This window comes from Pelodiscus sinensis, chromosome 19 (genome assembly GCF_052426305.1).
Source record: "Pelodiscus sinensis isolate ZL-2025 chromosome 19, ASM5242630v1, whole genome shotgun sequence".
Lineage (NCBI taxonomy): Eukaryota > Metazoa > Chordata > Testudines > Trionychidae > Pelodiscus > Pelodiscus sinensis.
Genome location: NC_143070.1, coordinates 22,749,900 through 22,770,014, shown reverse-complemented (window position 1 = coordinate 22,770,014; position 20,115 = coordinate 22,749,900). Strand labels below are relative to the sequence as shown.

General features: G+C 49.4%; 1 protein-coding gene across 6 annotated transcripts; it reads left to right on the top strand.

Moving 5' to 3' along the window:
- The first annotated feature begins 1,205 nt into the window (after positions 1 to 1,205).
- On the top strand, positions 1,206 to 19,348 carry LOC142821483 (uncharacterized). Of its 6 annotated transcripts, none has more exons than XM_089770951.1 (10): positions 1,206 to 2,039; positions 2,423 to 2,882; positions 4,255 to 4,350; positions 4,900 to 5,118; positions 5,321 to 5,343; positions 6,045 to 6,160; positions 6,735 to 6,794; positions 9,117 to 9,317; positions 15,760 to 15,873; positions 16,160 to 19,348. In XM_089770951.1, the coding sequence occupies exons 2-10, from the start codon at positions 2,511 to 2,513 to the stop codon at positions 17,350 to 17,352; spliced, it is 2,394 nt and encodes a 797-aa protein (XP_089627077.1). In that variant the 5' UTR covers positions 1,206 to 2,039; positions 2,423 to 2,510; the 3' UTR covers positions 17,353 to 19,348. The 6 variants fall into 6 exon arrangements, with proteins under 6 accessions (XP_089627077.1, XP_089627078.1, XP_089627076.1 ...); XM_089770952.1 differs by having other exon boundaries at positions 1,206 to 2,073; positions 16,163 to 19,348; XM_089770950.1 differs by having other exon boundaries at positions 1,206 to 2,103.
- The last annotated feature ends 767 nt before the right edge of the window (positions 19,349 to 20,115 follow it).

Sequence of the window (20,115 nt, the reverse complement as noted above, 5' to 3'; positions counted from 1 at the left end):
TTAGAGGTGGGGAAAGGTAAATGTCTTTGAGCTAATGGTATTAGAGGTGATAATTGGGGAAGCTATCTTTGTAATGGGTAAAATAGTTAGTGTCTTTGTTGAGACCCACGCATAGAGTGTCAAATTTTAGCATGAATGACAGTTAAGAGGATTCCCTTTCAAGTGCAGATTTAAAAGGCTTTTGAAGCAGGATGCAGGTAATTAAGTCGTTGAGACAGTGTCCTTTCTGGTTGAAATGGCAAGAAACTGTTTTTTCTTTGTGATCCTGTCTAATATCTGTTTTGGGCATTGATCCTTTGGCGAAGTGTCTGAGATGTTTGTCCAGCGTACATAGCAGACGGACACTTTTGGCACATGATAGCATAAATTATATTTCTGGATGCGCAGGAATATGTGTTCTTGATCTTATAACTCACTTGGTTAGGTTCAATAATGGTATCAGCAGAGTGAATATGTGGACAAAGCTGGCAACGGGGTTTGTTGCAAGGGAAGGTACCAGGGTTGGTATTAGTGTGGTATGTCCTGTGCATGTTGGTAAGAATCATCTTGAGGTTAGGTGGTTATCTATAGGTAGTCCCATTTTTTTTAAATTGTGTCCTTTGGTATATAGGGTTGTGACTATTTTCTTCCACTATTTGATCTGAGGAAGTGGGTCTGGCCCACAAAAGCTCATCATCTAATAAACCATCTTGTTAGTCTTTAAAGTGCTGCACAGTCCTGGTTTTTATTCAGTGACAGACACTGAGATTCAAACAGGAAAATCTTTATTATTAAACCACAAACTGTGGCTGTGACTCTCCACAGGCCAAGCCGAGGCCCCTCGAGGACAGGAAGGTCTCAAGCAGCCCGGCTCCTCCTGGGCCTGGGTGGAACGTTCAGGTGACACGTTCTGCGGCCCGGGCCCCGCCGAGTCCGCGCGCTCCCGTCCCACTGGCCCGAGAGGCGTGTCCGTGTCTCGCGCCAGAGGTGGGGGCAGGCGCGTCACTGAGCCACCGCGCTCTCATTGGTTGGTGGAGCCCCGGCCCCGCCCCCTTCCGAGTCCCTGGCCCCCGCCCTCGGCGTCTCTGGGCGGCCCAGGCACTCCCGGCGGGACAGCGGGGCCGGGGAATTCCCGTCACCAGGCGGGAGAGCAAAGGGCGGAGCAATTTACGTCACTGATGACGCGGCCACGGGGGGGGGGGCAATTCTGCTTCACTGGAGCGTGACAGCCCGGGGAACCTTTGTCAGTCGGAGCGAGAGCAGGAGCCCAGCGGACCACAGTGGGGGGCGGGGTCCGTTGGGCTCCTGCGGGAGCCAGTGGCTGCCACGGGGCGTGCTGGGGGCGCAGGAGGAGGCGGGGGGAGGGGCAGGGGTTGCACTGCGGCGGGGGCCGCTACAGGGGACGAGGCTGCGGGGCCTCGGGAGAGGGAGGTTGGAGGGGGAAATTAGGGGGATACAAGTTCCCTTTGCAGAGGCGGCACGTTCCCTTGCGCTCGATTCTCCCGCCCCCACTCCTACCCGCCCACAGCGCCGCGCGATCCTCTCTGCCCGGGTCGGTCTGTGCGGGGGGGACCCGCAGCCCGTTCGCAGCGCGGGCTCGCAATCTGCAGCGCCCTTGGCCCCAGCGCGGGGCTCTGGACCCTCCCCCCTCTGGGCCCCCAGCGCGGCAGCTGGTTCGGGGCCGCTCCGCTGTCCCGTGAGAGGCTCCCCCCGCAGAGCCGGTGCCCGCCCCAGGGGAGCTGCTCTCGGCACAGACACGCGGGGAGCGGCTGCCCCGGGGCCTGTAGAATCTCGCCCCGGCCTGGCTCCCAGACGCGGAAGCCACGTGGGGCCCCGCGGCGCTGGGGGCGTGGCCGGGCAGCTCGCGGGCTGAGCTAAACCCCGGGCGCGGGACTCTGAGCGGAGTCACTAGCCCGCTGCGCATGCGCGGTCTGACCGCGCCCGCCCCATTCTACACCCCGCAGCCGGATTTTAGTGCGTCCCCGCCCCGCTCAGGCCCCGTTCATTGCGCGGCATCCGCACTAACGTCACGCGCCGCGCGCACTGAGGCAGGACCCGTTGTGAGGAGCCGTTGGCGCCGTTACTTGCTGCGGGGTTAGCCCAGCGCGGAGGGGGCGGCCCGGCGTGAGCGACGGGGGGAGGCGGCGTTAGGCATCGCCCCCCCCCCCCCCGCCGTCCCTCCATCGGGCTTCCTGATTCTCCCGCCGGGCTCAGGGCGGGCCGGGGGTGCACAGAGGGGCTGCGAGGGGTCTGCAGAGTGTGCGGGGGGCGGAGATATTAACACAGGGTGAGGAGGGGCCCTGCCCTGAGGGGCGCAGAGACGGGGGTCTGGCTGGGGCAAGTGAATGAGGGGCCCAGGGGAGGCCCTGGCGGTGGGGGTTGAGCGAAGCTTTTGGGGCTTTTTCGTTTTTTAATTTTGATTATTTTTTTTTTTAATCCTCAGTGCTGGTGCCTCACATCCCTGCACCTGCCCCTTTATTGCTGAGGTCAGGGAAGTGACACTGCCCCAGTCCCCCAGCCCAGAGGCAGCCATGGCTGCAGAGAGCCCTGTGGAAAGTGTCCGGGAGGAAGCGCCGCGTCCCGTCTGTCTGGAGTATTTCACAGCCCCTGTCACTCTGGAGTGTGGGCACAATTTCTGCCAGGCCCCCCTCAGCCCTCAAGGCAGAGACACTGAGCAGCAGGGACCCCTCCGGCCTAACTGGCAGCTGGCAAATGTGATGGAACTACCCAAGCCACTGAGTTTCCAGGCAGCAGAGAGAGCAAGATGGGATTGGGTGTACGGGGAGCACCAGGAGGCTCTGAAGTGGTTCTGTGAAGAGAATCAAACTCCCATCTGTGTGGTGTATGACAGATCCCAGGCTCACACGGTGGTGCCCATACAGGAAGCTGCCCAGGAGTACAAGGTACAGAGTTAATGTCCAGTGTGTTTTAATTACAGCATTATTTCACTAACAGTTACTGGGCACCATTGTGACACAGCTCAGTAAAGCCTACAAGAGATGCTGTAAAAAGTAAATGCTCTGGCTTTGTGGCAACTTACGTCAAGATACCCGATGTGTGAAATGTTTCTCTGGGGCTGTGAATCCTGAAACCCCGCCCTCACTGGTAACAGGAGGGGTGTTTGCACAAGGGAAGGTGTTAACAATCAGAGAGGTTTAGATCACAGGAGGTACAGGCCACTCTATCAGTGAGCTGCCTTGGGACTGGAGAAGAGGAGGTTACAAGCTGTTATTGATCGGTGGAACAATCTGTCATTGGCCTTATAGACCTGCAATGGCAGCTGAGACCTGCACAACATCCAGCAAGGGAAAGTTCCTTCTCTGAGCAGGTCACAGTCCAGTTAGACAGACTGTGGGAAGTGAAGGTGGGGCAGCACCTAGTCGCTCATAGTCGCCAGGCACATCAGGGATAGAGTTTAGCCCCATACCCTGTTAGACTTACACTGCTCCCTGCCCCTCAGCATCACTGAACAGTGATGAAGTGTGGCCGTTTAGGAGGGAAAGATGCCTTGATAAAGCCCTATGTCCAGCAGGGAGTGAAGGTTTCTAATAGGGATGCCGAACTTCTGAGGTTCTGCATGAGGGGTTAAACTCCAATGCAGCTGTCTGCACTAGATAAGGTTGCTGGGCTGCATGCTGTGTGGGGCCCCGAGCGCCTTCAGTCCACCCATAGCAGGATTTCAGGAAGTGCAGGTCCATGCCAGACACAACTAGGAGTCAACTGGATTGTAGCAAGAGTTCAAACTGGTTAAATGAAGAGCTAATGCTTATCAGTACTAGTTACTGGTTAAACTCCCCACTGCCCCAGCAGTGCCTGCTTCCCTCTGGCAGCTAACATCAGTCTGCAGCTGCTGGGAGTCCCCATTAGCCAGCAGTCCTTGTGGCCACCCCTGGCAGACCTCGCGAGAGATCCCCGGCCCAGGAAAGCCCATTTCTGCTACCAGCCTTTCCTGTCCGCAGGTTAAAAAACTCCTTTTACTGATAAAATTGTAATCAGTTACATGATTAGTATTGTTAAGCATTTTTACCTCCCTATTCCCCACCTGCATCATTCTTTATAAAGGTGCCACCACTGATCCTTCCCCTACCCTCGTAGGTGTCCTGCTGCATCCTCAGTCGCTTCTTGTGTCTTTTTCTATGGACACAACCAAGTCCAGGGCTGAGTCCCTGCTGGACAAAGGCAGAGATCCACAAAACTGGGACTCTCTTAAAGGCAGATAAATGGGCTCCCAACATCTAATGGGGTTTGCCCTCGTGCTTATATCTGTTTCTTCAGGAAAAATTGGAGACTCATTTGAAGACTCTGAGGGAGGAGAGAGAGAAGCTGCTGAGAAGGAGAACAACAGCAGAAGGGAAACGCCAGGAGTATCTGGTAGGTGCCTGTGGTTTGAACTAGCAGGGACTGGCCGTGGGAGGGCTGTTAGGAGGCAGACTCCTGTTTGGCCTTGGTAATGTTGGGCTTGTTTGTGTTTCTCCTGGATCATGAATTGCTGGGTGAGATCCATGTGTAGACAGGCCCTGAGCTTCCATGTCAGTGCATGAGTTAATGTCCAGTCTTTGTGGTTTTCCCAGACATCCTCCCCAAGTGAGCTGAATGTCCCCCTGAAGGGCTGTCTGATCACTTGGTGTATTAACATGTTTTCTTCTTTTTCCTTCCTGGTTATCTCTGTCAGGCTGGTGCTGAGTCCTGCCTCATGCTGCTCAGGGTCTGAATTTCCAGAGCCCATGAATAATAAAAGTTGCTGCCCATGACAGACATGGGAACATCCCTTTCAGAGGGACACAGGGCCCAAAGTAGAGTCAAATGTGTCACATTTTAGGCTTTTCCAAGAAATTCTCTCTGCTGCGCACTCAGCTCTCCATGAAAGGGCCCTGGGCTCCATTCATGCCCCTGACCAGCCCTTTCCCTGCTTTCATACAGAAATGGACCCAATCAGAGAGGCAGATGATTGTGGCTGAGTTTCAGGAGCTGCAGCAGTTCCTAGAGGAACAAGAGAGACTCCTGCTGGCCCAGCTGAAGAAGCTGGATGAGGAGATTGGGAGGCTCCGGACTGACACTGTCAGGAAACTCTCTGTGCAGATTTCCCGGATCAGTGAGCGGGAGGGGATGTCTCAGAAGCCAGCGAGTGAATTCCTGCAGGTGAGACTGAGGGAGAAAGGTCCCAGCTCTCCACACAGGGAAGGGAGGCTCCTATATCACAAGTGCTGAGGTCGAGCTGTCAGATCTGGGTGTAACTCCAGGGCAGGGGCTCTCTTCCCATGTTTGCAAAATCCCTTCCCTGAGGTCCCCTGTGTGTGTCCAATGGGGCTGAGAGTGTTTTCTGTGTCTTTTTTTTTTCTAGGACATCAGAAGCACCCTAAGTAGGTATGTGGCTCTCACTCCCCTCACGCTGCACAGCTCAGGGAAAGAGCTTGGAGCTGATGTTAGCACCACATCTCCCCAGGGCTCTAAGAGGCAGAAGTTAGATACGACTATCTCTGACGCATTGAATTCTGAGAGTCTCACCCTTTCACAGCAGACTATGGGATTCCCCATTCAGGGAACAGTCTGACCTCAAGTGTTTCCTGGAGCTGTCCCCTCCCTGGGGACTGGCTACCTCAGGACTGTGGGGTGGAACATGGGCTTGTTGCTGCTGGGCACTGGGCACAGTCAGCCCATGGCAGCAAGGACCAAGAGTCTGTCCCAACTGAGGGCTGTTTGGAGACCTGTGTGGAAGGAGCTGGGGAGGGGGGAGCTGGTGTCTCATTTTAGTCCCTAGTGGACAGATTGCTTCACCCTTTCACCTGGGAACCTCTTGTCTTTCAGTGTCTGGAGGCCAAGGAGTGAGTTGGCCATGAAGACTCAATTCCCCTTTTGTCCCCCAGACAGTCTCCCCAGGCCAGAACTGAAGAACTGAAGTGGGGCCTTTCAGGGGAAGGTTTCATGGCCATGGGATATGTTGTCCCTGCTCTCAGGCTGGGAGAATTGCAGGAATTCTAACTCCAGGCCTGTTAGAGCTGAGACTTACTAGCCAGAACTTATCAGCAGTAAATGAAATACAATCACATTGAATTGTTTCTGTCCAGGTGTGAGATGGGGCAGTTCCAGCTGCCAGAGGAGATTTCTCCTGAACTGGAAGAACAAGTCAGAGGTTTCTCCCTGAAAACGATTGCTCTGTCGGAGACTCTGAGGCAGTTCAAAGGTACCTAGAAGGGATGGATGAGAGGAAAGTGGTTCAAGTATCTGAGACCATTGAATCTGGCCTCTGAAGCCAACCTTCCCCTGCCTCAATTCCCACGTGGAGAATGACGGCCCCATCACTCTAAGGACAGCAGAGACACTGAGCGAACAGACCCAACTGCTTGCAGATAAATCCAGGGATCTGCAAACTCTGAACCTCCCATTCAGAGACCAAAATGGCCAAAGTTACTGTGATGGCAATGTGTCCCACCACCACAGCTCCGGGTTATGATAAGAAGCAGTAAGTGAATGAGAAACCAAGTGGGAGGGGGTGAGGAAAGAAGAGTAAATCTCATTTACAGCTTCTCTCTCCTGGGACAGGTGTGAGGCTGCAGGGATGTTGGCTCCATAGCTGGGAGGTGCCCGAGTGAGAGAGGAAATGAAAGTTTAGACTTTCATATTAAATTCCTGAAACAATTCAATGTGATTGTCTCTGTCTGGTCTCTGATACAATTGAAATGCAGAGTTCAGCATAGGGACATTGTTATAAACAGGAGAGCCTGGAATCTCACCTCTCTTATCCCTTCCCCCACCAGACACTCTGCCCTCTGCACTGGAGAGAGCAAGAGGAAAATCCCTGGGAGCTTTCAGACAAGGTGAGTGTGCAGGTGGAGAGACTTTAAATGATGAAAAAATTCCAGTGGAAACATCTTCATGGGGTTTTCAATAAAGTTACCAACAACGGCGACCATAGTGGACTCAGACCTAAATCACATACACTGATCAGTGAGGAGCCCCAGGGGCACTGTATGGGGACCTGTGGATAGTTGGAGAAACACTGGTCTATGGGTTTGTGATGCTAAAGGGGTGAAGTTAAAGCACACAAAGAATGACGCCTTCAGGCTCAGATTTCACTACTCAGTTTCAATATGGGATTGGTTTCAAACAATAAATAGGGTGAAAAGCTGAGAGCTGCCAGGCTTCTACTATATCAGGTAGTTCAAGGCAAGAAACTGCTGGATTCCCAAGGGCTGTTGCGTCTAGTGCAGGCCTGGGCAAAATACAGTCCATGGGTCTGATCCACCCGACCAAGCCATTTGATCCAGCCCACAGATGCCACTCTCCATCTGCAAGCCACTCAGAAAAAAACTGTGAGCCTAGAAGGGAGGAGGAAAGGGTTCAGACATTGCTTCCACCCCCAGAACAATCTTATTCGCTGGTTTATGGCCAGAAACAAAGCACTGCGCCCCTTCCCCTCTGGGTCATAAGTATTTACACACCCACATGGCCCTGCAGTCTGTGAGAGGGTCGAGCAGGCTCCCTGCCTGCCTGAGGTGCTTGGCCTCTGCTCAGGAGTCACTCAGATAAGGCTCCTGTTCAGAGCTTACCTCTGACACCCCAACCTCTCCCTTCCCCTCCTAATCTCTGCTCCCCACTCCTGCCCCGCACTCTGCATACCCAAACTCTGTCCTCCTGCTGCAGCTATCAATGCAAGAGCTCTCTCTGGTCAGAAACCCACAGCCCCTTATTTGTCCACTCAACCACTTAGATATTTAAAGTAACTTTAATTTAGATAATGAATAGTTGGCTAATCCAGTATCCTAGATCACAGCCTGCCTCCTTCACCCAAACTCCCTCTTAGACCCCTCTATCTTGTCTTGCATCCCAAATCCTTGCCCCAAACTTCCTCTTTGTCCCAGCATCCGTCCCAAACTCTGCATTTCCTGCATTAATGTCATGGAAGAGTGCAGCTCTCAGCCACTTTGCATTTGGCCCCCCATCAAATTGAATCGCCCATGCTCTCGTGTGGATATGGCTCAGTGAGAGCCAATAAGGGACAGCTGAAGGCAGACTATTTCAGGCTAGAAAAGAGGCACGAATGTTTGATAGGGAAGAAGATTTGCTGCTGAAACAAATGAGCAAAGAACTGGTGGATTCTCCATTTCTTGATGTCTTCAAATCATGGGGACTTTCTAGAAAATACACTTTGGGGAATCATAGAATAATAGGACTGGAAGGGACCTTGAGAGGTCATCGAGTCCAGCCCCCCGCCCTAAAGGCAGGATCAAGCTCCGTCTACACCATCCCTGACAATGTCTCTCTAACCTGTTCTTAAATATCTCCAGAGAGGGAGATTCCACCACCTCCCTTGGCAATTTATTCCAATATGACCACCCTGACAGTTAGGAACTGTCCAATCTAAACCTCCCCTGCTGCACTTTAAGCCCATTACTCCTTGTCCTGTTCTCAGAAACCAAGAGGAACAAATTTTCGCCTTCCTCCTTGTGACACCCTTTTAGATATTTGACCGCTATCATGTCCCCCCTTAATCTTCTTTTTTCCAAACTAAACAAGCCCAGTTCATGAAGCCTGGCTTCATAGGTCATGTTCTCTAAACGAAATGGAGCTTTGTGCCTGGATAACTGGACTCAGTGTAATGGCTTGTGCCACTCAGGGGGTCCGACTTCATGATTAAGGATATCTTCTGATCCCATGAATCTTAAGATCTCATCCTGCAAACACTCAGCGCACGTATTTAATAAGTATTTGAATGGTGGTGGTAATTTCACTGACTCTGTTGTGAAAAGGCTTTATATTGTCTTTGTCAGATAAGAGAGCAAAGTTTGTGCTGCAAATCCATGAATGAAGACTAAGGGTTTTAAATACAGCAGCCTGCATTTAACCTATGTCCATGTTCAGGCAGATGAATATGTGGCTTGTTATCAGAAACGCTGGGTGCTGAGAACTAAATCCCATTGTTGCAGATGCAGTAATGTAATTCAAGTCAGGTACAGAGAGAAATGAATGTGGATTTGGGATCTAACTCCTGTTCATGGAATATCTAGATGAAAGCTTTTGCCCACAATGGCAGAATCTAGCACATGTGTCACCAGGGACAGAGTCTGAGTGGAATGGGGGTGTGGAAAGGATTAAAGCCCCTTCTGAAATGTCTCCAATTCCCCTTCTCCCCCTGCCAGGCTGCAGAACACCCATGTCTGACTCCAGCTCAGCCCCTGGTCTGCAGAGCCAGGGACAGGAAATGTCCGTGGCGGAGCCGGTGATCTTCGAGGAGGTGGCTGTGTATTTCTCTGAAGAAGAATGGGCTCTGCTGGACCCGGGCCAGAGAGCCCTCTACAGGGATGTGATGCAGGAGAATTACGAGGCTGTGAGCTGGCTGGGTGAGGATTCCTGTCCCCTTGTGTAACAAAAGCTGGGTGGGCTCTGGAGCAGCTGGGTTGGGTTTGGTTCAGGGTCCCTCATTGCCCGAACCCTCAATATCAGCAGTATCTGCCCCAGTAATCCTGGCTCCTGTGTGAGAGGAGGTTCGGTGACATAATAGCGGTGCTGCTCTTCTCACAGCCAAGGTCTCTCTGTGGTTCCCACCATCATGCCCATGTTGTGCCTTGGCCGAAGGTGTCAGTGGAAGGGCCCAGGCAGGAACGGCAGGTACCACAGTTGTGGGGCTGGGTGCAGCTGCTCTTAGGGTGCGTCTAAACTACATGGCTCCATCGACGGAGCCATGTAGATGAGGCTGATAGGCAGAGGGAAATGAAGCCGCGATTTAAACAATCGCAGCTGTTACGACGCATCGGGGTTTCCCCGACTGCTGCCCCCCCTTAGTGGCACAAACAGACTCCACCAGCCAGTAGAATAGAGGGAGTTTATTGTGTCTCCAGGATACAGTACAGCATAGATGTAATCGGGTTACAGGGCAGGACTAGGATGCCTCAGCCCCCCTAGAGATGGGGGAGATTGGGCCCCTAAATTCCAGTTCCTTCCCTAGGCTGCCTCCATCATCCCCAACAGAAACTACTTGACTCTCCTCCAGCCCTGCCCCCTTGCCAGGGCTGACTTCGCCCTCCTTCCTTAGTTCCATTCCCTGGGAGGTAACTGGTCAGACAGGTTCGGCGCCCCTTGCATAATAACTCACCCCCTACCCTGCTGGGCTGTGCTACAGACAGCAGCCAGGGGGTCACCCACAGCCCACCGCCCAGCATAGCAACCAACAAGGTACCCACACTATGTCACAGCGGCTTCATTTAAATTTCAATGGCTGCCCCGCTCTGCTGATCAGCTGTTTGTCAGCAGATCAGGGCAGTCTAGATGCTCCCCTGTTGACAAGCAAGCCCTTTGTCGACCTCCCCGTTATGCCTCGTGGGATGAGGTTTACCGGGGAGGTCGACAAAGGGCTTTCCTGTCAACAGGGGAGCGTCTAGACTGCCCCGATCTGCTGACAAGCAGTTGATCAGCAGAGCGGGGCAGCCACTGAAATTTAAATGAAGCCGTGATTGTTAAAATTGTGGCTTCATTTCCCTTTGCCGATCAGCCTCATCTACATGGCTCCATTGACAGAGCCATGTAGTTTAGACACACCCTTAGGCTACATCTAGACTGGCATGATTTTCCGGAAATGCTTTTAACAGAAAAGTTTTCCGTTAAAAGCATTTTCGGAAAAGTGTCTAGATTGGCACGGACGCTTTTTGCGGAAAAGTGTCCGTGGCCAATCTAGACGCGCTTTTGCACAAAAAAGCCCCGATTGCCATTTTCGCGATCGGGGCTTTTTTGCGCAAAACAAAACTCAGCTGTCTCCATTGACCCTTTTGCGCACAACTTTTGTGCAAAAGGGACTTTTGCCCGAACGGGAGCAGCATAGTATTTCCGCAAAAAGCACTGATTTCTTACAGTAGGAAGTCAGTGCTTTTGCGGAAATTCATGCGGCCAGTGTCGACAGCTGGCTAGTTTTTCTGGAAAAGTGGCTGATTATCCGGGAAAAACTGGCCACTCTAGACACAGCCTCTGTGTCTGCAGGGCCCCTTGTGCTATTGTGCTGAGCCCCTGGAAGGAAGGCGCCAACTCAGAGTCCTTCCCTGCATCTGGTAGATTCTGTGCAAGCCAGAGGGGCACCAAATGGCAGGCCCGACTGGCCACAAAAGGAGGGTTGCTGCTGCTGGCAGAGTCGAACCAAGGCTGCAGAAGGAGCTGAACTGCAGGAGCATCTATGAGCAGCAGAGAAGAAGCCCAGCCTGTCTCCACCTTGGCTGGCCACAGGAACAGGCCGGCACTGCCCTGGCTGTCTGCAGGGCTGACAGCTGTTGTGGGCACCCAGGCACAGTCAGTCAGGTTCAGGAATATGGAGCATAGGCAGGGCCTGAAGTGGCCAACTAAGGATTCATTCTCCTGATCAGACAATTCCCCTGCCTCCTTCTGGCTCAAGTAGAGCATCTGAGCCCAAGAGCAGGACAAGTCCAGCCCCAAGCTAAGAGCTCTGTGGGCAGAGCCCATAGGGCTCTAGATCTCTGCTGGATCCTTTCCCTCCCAGCCCTAGTGACCTCATGTGGCAGCTCAAATCTGAGTCCTGGCTAGGGGTGTCTGTCATTCCTGAAAATCCTAGAGCTCTCCCCTTATGAGCAGTGTGTTCCTCTCCTGCCCAAGAATGGAACAGGCCCTAAGGGAGACTGAGTTGTATCCTGCAAAGTGAATGAGGAAGGGTGGGGTGGATACTAGTCTAATAGGTCATATTGGAGGTATAATGTCTGTGCCAAATTGGGTAAAGAATGTGAATGAGGCCAAACAGCAAAAATTAAGATGTTTGTACACCAATGTGAGGAGCCTAGGTAACAAAAAGGAGGAACTAGAGCTATTGGTCCAGGAAGTGAAACCAGATGTTATAGGAATAACAGAAACATGGTGGAATACTAGGCATGACTGGAGTACAGGTATTAAAGGGTATGTGCTGTTTAGGAAAGACAGAAATAAAGGTGGTAGAGTCACATTGTATATCAAAGATGAGAAAGATTGTAAAGAAATAAAAAGTGATGGAATGGAGAAGACAGAGTCCGTTGGGCAGAAATCACATTGGGGAAGAAAACTATCAGATCCTCCCCTGGGATAGTGCTTGGAGTGTGTTATAGACCACCAGGATCCAATTTGGATATGGATAGAGACCTCTTTAATGTTTTTAATGAAGTAAATACTCATGGAAACTGTGTAATCCTGGGAGATTTCAACTTTCCAGCTATAGACTGGAGAACAAGTGCTAGTAATAATAATAGGGCTCAGATTTTCCTAGATGTGATAGCTGATGAATTTCTTCATCAAGTAGTTGCTGAACCAACAAGGGTTGGTTGGTTGGCTGCTATGTACATTGGACAAACATCTCAGACACTCGCCAAAGGATTAATGCCCACAAAACAGATATCAGACAAGATCACAAAGAGAAAACAGTTTCTTGCCACTTTAACCAGAAAGGACACTCTCTAAATGACTTAGCCACCTGCATTCTGCTACAAAGACCTTTTACATCTGCACTTGAAAGGGAATCCTCTGAACTGTCATTCATGTTAAAATTCGACACTTGTCAACAAGGACTTAACAAGACTTTGAACTTTCTCACCCATTACCAAGACAGTTTCCCCAATTATCACCTGTAATACCATTAACTCACAAACATCCCACTCTCCCTACCTTTAATATCAGCAATTCACAGACACTTACCTTCCTTCCTCCCCCTTCCCACCCCCCCGCATCCCCCTTCTGTTCTGCAATGTGATTTGTCCTTTTCATATTTGTTCATTTTTTTTAATTGTATCCTTTGGTATATATGGTTGTGACTACTTTCTTCCACTATTTGATCTGAGGAAGTGGGTCAGGCCCACGAAAGCTCATCATCTAATAAACCATCTTGTTAGTCTTTAAAGTGCTACATTGTCCTGCATTTTGCTTCAACAAGGGGGGATGCTGTTTTAGATTTGGTTTTGGTGAGTAGCGAGGACCTCATAGATGAAATGGTTGTAGGAGACAACCTTGGCTCAAGTGATCATGAGCTAATTCAGTTTAAATTAAATGGAAGGATAAACAAAAATAAATCTGAGACTAGGGTTTTTGATTTCAAAAGGGCTAACTTTAGTAAATTAAGGAAATTAGTTAGGGAAGTTGATTGGACTAAAGAAATTATGGATCTTAAAGTGGAGGAGGCCTGGAATTATTTTAAGTTAAAGTTGCATAAGCTGTCAGAAGCCTGTATCCCTAGAAAAGGGAAGAAATTTATAGGCAGGTGTGTTAGACCAAGCTGGATGAGCAAGCATCTCAGAGAGGTGATTAAGAAAAAGCAGAAAGCATATAAGGAGTGGAAAATGGGAGGGATCAGTAAAGAAAGCTACCTTATTGAGGTTAGAGCATGTAGGGATAAAGTGAGAGAGGCTAAAAGTCACGTAGAGTTGGACCTTGCAAAGGGAATTAAAACCAATAGTAAAAGGTTTTATAGCCATATAAATAGGAAAAAAACAAAAGAAGTAGGACCGCTAATTACTAAGGATGGAGTGGAGGTTAAGGATAATCTAGGAATAGCCCAATATTTGAACAAATACTTTGCTTCAGTCTTTAATGAGGCTAATGAAGAGCTTAGGGATAATGGTAACTTAACAAATGGGACTAAAGATATGGAGGTAGATATTACCATATCCGAGGTAAAAGCCAAACTTGAACAGCTTAATGGGAGTAAATCGGGGGGCCCAGATAATCTTTATCCAAGAATATTAAAGGAACTGGCACATGAACTTGCAAGTCCATTAGCAAAAATTTTTAATAAATCTCTAAACTCAGAGGTTGTACCATGTACTAATATAGTTCCGATTTTTAAGAAAGGGGAAAAAAAGCCATCCGGGTAACTATAGGCCTGTTAGTTTGACATCTGTAGTATGTAAGATCCTGGAAAAAATTTTGAAGGAGAAAGTAGTTAGAGACATTGAGGCTAATGGCAATTGGGACAAATTACAACATGGTTTTACAAAAGGTAGATCGTGCCAAACCAACCTGATTTCCTTTTTTGAGAAAGTAACAGATTTTTTAGATAAAGGAAATGCAGTGGATCTAATCTACCTCGACTTTAGTAAGGCATTTGATACAGTGCCACATGGGGAATTATTGGTTAAATTGGAAAAGATAGGGATTAATATGAAAGTTGAGAGGTGGATAAGCAACTGGTTAAAGGGGAGATTACAGCGGGTCATACTGAAAGGTGAACTGTCAGGTTGGAGGAAGGTTACTAGTGGAGTTCCTCAGGGATCAGTTTTGGGGCCAATTTTATTTAATCTTTTAATTGCTGATTTTGGCACCAAAAGTGGAAGTGTCCTAATAAAATTTGCAGATGACACACAGTTGGGAGCTATTGCCAATTCAGAAAAGGATCGGGATATCATACAGGAAGATCTGGATGATCTTGTAAATTGGAGTGATAGCAATAGGATGAAATTTAATAGTGAGAAGTGTAAGGTTATGCATTTAGGGATTAATAACAAGAATTTTAGTTACAAGCTGGGGACACATCAGTTGGAAGTAACGGAGGAGGAGAAGGACCTCGGAGTCCTGGTTGATTATAGAATGACTATGAGCCGCCATTGTGACATGGCCGTGAAAAAGGCTAATACGATCTTGGGATGTATTAGGCGAGGTATTTCCAGTAGGGATAAGGAGGTGTTAGTGCCATTATACAAGGCATTGGTGAGACTCCATTTGGAATACTGTGTGCAGTTCTGGTCTCCCATGTTTAAGAAGGATGAATTCAAACTGGAACAGGTACAAAGAAGGGCCACTAGGATGATCCGAGGAATGGAAAACCTGTCTTATGAAAGGAGACTCAAGGAGCTTGGCTTGTTTACTTTAACCAAAAGAAGGCTGAGGGGGGACATGATTGCACTTTTTAAATATATTAGAGGGATAAATACCAGGGAGGGAGAGGAATTATTTAAGTTTAATACCAATGTGGACACAAGAACAAATGGATATAAGCTGGCTAGTAGGAAGTTTAGACTTGAGATTAGACGAAGGTTTCTAACCATTAGAGGAGTGAGGTTCTGGAACGGCCTTCCAAGGGAAGTAGTGGGGGCAAAAGATCTATCTGGTTTCAAGATTAAACTAGATGGGTTTATGAAGGGGATGGTTTGATGAGATAACAGGATCTTGGTAACTAATTGACCATTCATTATCAGTGGGAAATAGGTCAATGGAGGGATGATAGGAGTTACTATAGAGAACTTTCTGGGTGTCTGGCTGATGAGTCTTGCCCACATGCTCAGGGTTTAGCTGATCGCCATATTTGGGGTCGGGAAGGAATTTTCCTCCAGGGTAGATTGGCAGAGGCCCTGCAGGTTTTTTGCCTTCCTCTGTAGCATGGGGTACAGATCACAGCTAGAGGATTCTCTGCATCTTGGGGTCTTCAAAGTATTTGAAGGCTTCAATATCTGAGATATAGGTGAGAGGATTATTCTAGGAGGGGTGGGTGAGATTTTGTGGCCTGCACTGTGCAGAGGGTCAGACTAGATGATCATAATGGTCCCTTCTGACCTTAAAGTCTGAGTCTGAGTGCAGCAGAGTGCCCAGTTCCCCATGGGAGTCTGCTGGGTTATTCCCAATATGGTGGTAGGGCGGGGGGAGGATGGAATTAGTCTGTCCTGGGATCTTGTACCAGCCAGTCTCTGGAAGGTGGGGAAGGTCTCTCCCCAGTCTCTGGAAGGTGGGGAAGGAGCCTGTCTGGGTAGGAGACTCAGATCCTAGCTTTGGAAGCAGGAATGGCACAGACCTTAATGAACAAGATCAGCACTTGGTTAATTGCTCCCGAAATAGGATTTCCAGTCTCCAAAGCTCATGTGCTTTCCTGGATGGAGCGAAGGGAAGAGCTGCAGATCCCGGATCTCCAAGGCTGTGAGGAAGGGGAGATCATCAGTGACTCCCACACAGGTGAGAAATCAGCTAAACTGACTCAGACCAATTTCTGTGTTTGCATAGCAGATGTTGGTTGTGTGTTATCATCAAGTCTGACTGGCCCTTCAGCCTGTCTCAACTCCAGTCTGAGAGTGCTGGGTTGGGAAAGAGTGATGGGGGAACAGGGTGAACTCAGCTCATGATTATTGAATCTTTCCAGCCATTCTTTGGGTTTGTTCCCCATTTTCTGTTCACCATTCAGAATTTTTCTTTCAGCTCAGCACAGGGAATGACTCCTGTGTGGTTTCTCTCTCCATCCCAGCAGGTGATGGGATACTGAATGAGAACAGTGAGAGGAGTCTTCAGGAGGAAGGACCTGAGCGAATGGCTCCATGTGGGGTATTGGTGGAAAGATCTGAAGGGCATGTTTCTCAGAGTCCTGAGCAAGGAGAGACTTGTGAGAGTCAGCATAGTCTACAAAGGCAGCAGGGAAACCATCCAGGAGCAGGACAGGATAAATCCAGTCAGAGGATCAGAAGGTTGAAAACAAACACAGAAACTGTTCAAAAGAAAATCCCCCATCAACATTCACCTTGTGCTTGCAGTGACAGTGCACCTCGTATTAAGCATGAAAGAGCCCAAACAGGAGAGAAACCCTTCAGCTGCTCGGACTGTGGAAAAAACTTCAGAAATACCTCAACCCTTGTTACCCATAGGAGAGCCTACACAGGGGAGAAACCCTTCAGTTGCTCTGACTGTGGGAAAAGATTCAATGACCTGTCACACCTTGCTATTCATAGGAGAGTTCACACGGGAGAGAAACCTTTCAGCTGCTCTGACTGTAGGAAAAGCTTCAGTCTCAAGTCACACCTTGTTAGACATAGGAGAGTCCACACGGGAGAGAAACCCTTCAGCTGCTCTGACTGTGGGAAAAGCTTCAGTGATACCTCAACCCTTGTTATCCATAGGAGAGCCCACACAGGGGAGAAACCCTTCAGCTGCTCGGACTGTGGGAAAAGCTTCAGTCGAAGGTCACATCTTGTTATCCATAGGAGAGTTCACACGGGAGAGAAACCCTTCAGCTGCTTTGACTGTGGGAAAAGCTTCAGTCACCGGTCACACCTTGTTATCCATAGGAGAGCCCACACAGGAGAGAAACCCTTCAGTTGCTCCGACTGTGGGAAAAGATTCAGTAACCGGTCACAGCTTGTTATCCATAGGAGAGTTCACACGGGAGAGAAACCCTTCATCTGCTCTGATTGTGGGAAAAACTTCAGTCAGGCCTCAAGCCTTGTTAGGCATAGGAGAGCCCACACAGGAGAGAAACCCTTCAGCTGCTCTGACTGTGGGAAAAGCTTCAGTCGGCGGTCATATCTTGTTAGACATGGGAGAGCCCACACAGGACAGAAACCCTTCAGCTGCTCTGACTGTGGGAAAAGCTTCAGTCAGACCTCGACCCTTGTTAGACATAGGAAAACCCATACGGAAGCAGCTATTCACCTGCTCTCACTGTAGGAAATGCTGCAGTCAGAGGTCACACCTTGTTATCTATGAGAACTCTCACAGGAGAGAAATCCTTTAACTGCTCTGACTTTGGGAAATGCTATAGTGAGAGTTCAAGCCTTGTTACATATAGTTGAACCCACACAGGTGAGAAGCCCTATAGTGGGGGTGAGCAAAATTTTCTCTTTTTGCAGAATCCAGCCTTCCTAAGACTTTGATCCTGTCCACAAGTCAGTGCCAGGCCCCACCTCCAAATGAAGATGTACTGAGGGGGAAGGAGCTTAGCCCCACCCCCTCTTCATGCTTTGTGGCCACTAGAGAGGAGGCAGTGCTAGGATGAGTCTTTGCCACCCAACCTGAGGCCAACACTAGAGGCACTGTTGCCACTGCACTGCTGGCCTCAAGGGCCACATGGCCATATCAGGGGTGCCTCTGGGGCTGTTCCTGGGCTGCGTGGCTGCAGCAGCAACACCTCCAGCCATGGACTGAATGGGTGCAGTATTGGTACCTCTGGTGTCCGGGGCTGGTCCTATTCTGTGTGGTTGCTGCTGCAGCAGTAGAGCCTCCTTCCGGGGTGACCAGGACAGTGTGGCTGGAGATGTTGCTGCAAGGGGTCCCAAAGCCAGGTAATATTTGCTGTCATTCCCAGACACTCCCTCCCAATCTCCTCAATTCCCTTTTCCCTGGCAGCCAGCACCCCCAGCTTGCACTGACACCCTCCTTTTTTCTTGCACCCTCTCTCCTGGCCAGACACTGCACCTTCCCCCAGGCCAGACACCTGCCTGCTTCTGCATCCCAGATCCTTCTTCAAGACCCCAACCCTTTCTTGAGGCCCCTGTCACTTTATTGGATTTTAAGGTGAGCATACTCACCTTAAGATCATTGCTATACTCACGGGAAACTGTTTGCCACAAATTTTGTATAGAGTGGGCCATGCGAGGTGTCAAATGAAAGCTGATATTGTGCTGATTCTATGTGTGGTATTCATGTACTTGTTTGGAGTTTGTATGGGGAGTTATGACTATGGGCTCTGCTGACGCTGTGTATGGACTGCCTGTCATGAGGAAGGAATGTGCAATGAGTTACTATGCTAATCCGTATGGCTCCAAGGACAATGGTTCTCAGGGTGGCCAATACACAGCTGAGGAATGCATGTGGAAAGCTGCAAAGCAGCCAGAGCACAATTACTGCTGGCCTATGAAACAGGTCACTTGACCATGTAACTAGCTTTAGCTTGGGAGACACCACAAATGAATATCAAATGCCATGAGGGGGGCTCCATCTTGTCTTCAGTCTTGCTACTTATCTCAGATGCAGCCTTGCTAAGGACAGAGACACTGGAAGGATTGCTGACTCATCCTGACATACAGTGTGCGCCAAAGACTTTTATGCTAGCAGTTTGTAACATCTCTGCTAAGATTCTGCATCAAGAACTTGCTGACTGATGTATACAATGTATTCTCCTTAACAGCCTTATTCTCAACCTTTTCTTTCTTTTATTAATAAACCTTTAGATTCTAAAGGATTGGTCCACTGTGACCTTGTGGGTAAAATCGAAAGTATAAATTGACCAGGGATTCATGGCTGGTTCTTTGGAACCGGGTGGATCTGTTCTGGGTTGGAGAGATTGGGCTGTATAACTCCTCACCTGTGTGTAAGCCCAGGGCTGATTGTGGCACAGGAAGAGCTGGGGTATCTGAGGGGTTTTGCTCATGAGGCTTCCTGCAGGCTGGATTGGCAGCTGAAGTGCTCAGTGTGACTGGTTTGTGGCCTGTTTTGGAAAGGTCTTCAGTCAAGGGCTGTCAGCAATTTTCCCTGAGTGGATTCCCTCAGCCGTGCTTAGGCCTGGCCCGGCCCGGCCCGGCCAATCACAGCCCTGCCCTCTGCAAACCTTCTGTAGATTACTGTTGCTAATGGAAACTCACTGTTAATTACATAATTAGTCAAGCCTTTTTGCTAGGACTGCATCTGGGTAGTTGCATTTAAATTATTAAAGAGATTAAACCTTTTAACTTTCTCATGTTAATTGATCAAACTTTATTTTAAATTAAGTAAAATATTTATGTCCAATACATACTGTGGAGGTAGGCCTCGCTAGCCTGGCCAAAGATTGAACCGTACACCGTGCGTCCTGCAACAGAAGCGAGCTTCCTAAGCAAGTTGAGCAAGAAACCACAATGCTGTTAAACAAAAAATCGCACTGTTTGCACTTTATCGGGTCAAGCAGAGGGTACCATTTAAGGATAAAGTGCCTTACGTTCTCTTTTCTCTGTAAATTTCCACTGTGACTTTGTAAGAAGGTATAAATATCTCAGGCATTTGAGTGTGAGGAAGGGGCTTGTATTGGTACGGGGTGACTCCCTTCCATCTGTAACAACCCCCCCCCCCTCAGCTGGGTTATTAAGGTGGTTTTGTCTGTCTTGAACCCTAAAGCTAGCGTGTGTTTATTCCACGACAGCTGGGAGCAGCTGAAGCCAAGAGCCCTGTTCTACTGTGTCAACAATCTCTGAGGTGGCATAAAATCCCCTCTCCAGTTTCTAACCCTGAAATATCATCGTCTTTATGATTTCATTCCCGGCCTCTTCATACAGCCTTTGATCTTGACTGTAGAGCTATGTCTACACTGGCGGGTTCTTGTGCAAGAATGGCTGTTCTTGTGCAAGAATCCGCAGAGCGTCCACGCTGCCCTCCTGCTCTTGCACAAGAAGATTTACAGTATGGTGTGGTAAGAGAGGGTTTCTTGTGCAAGAGCTGTGCTCTTTTTTAACAGGTGTA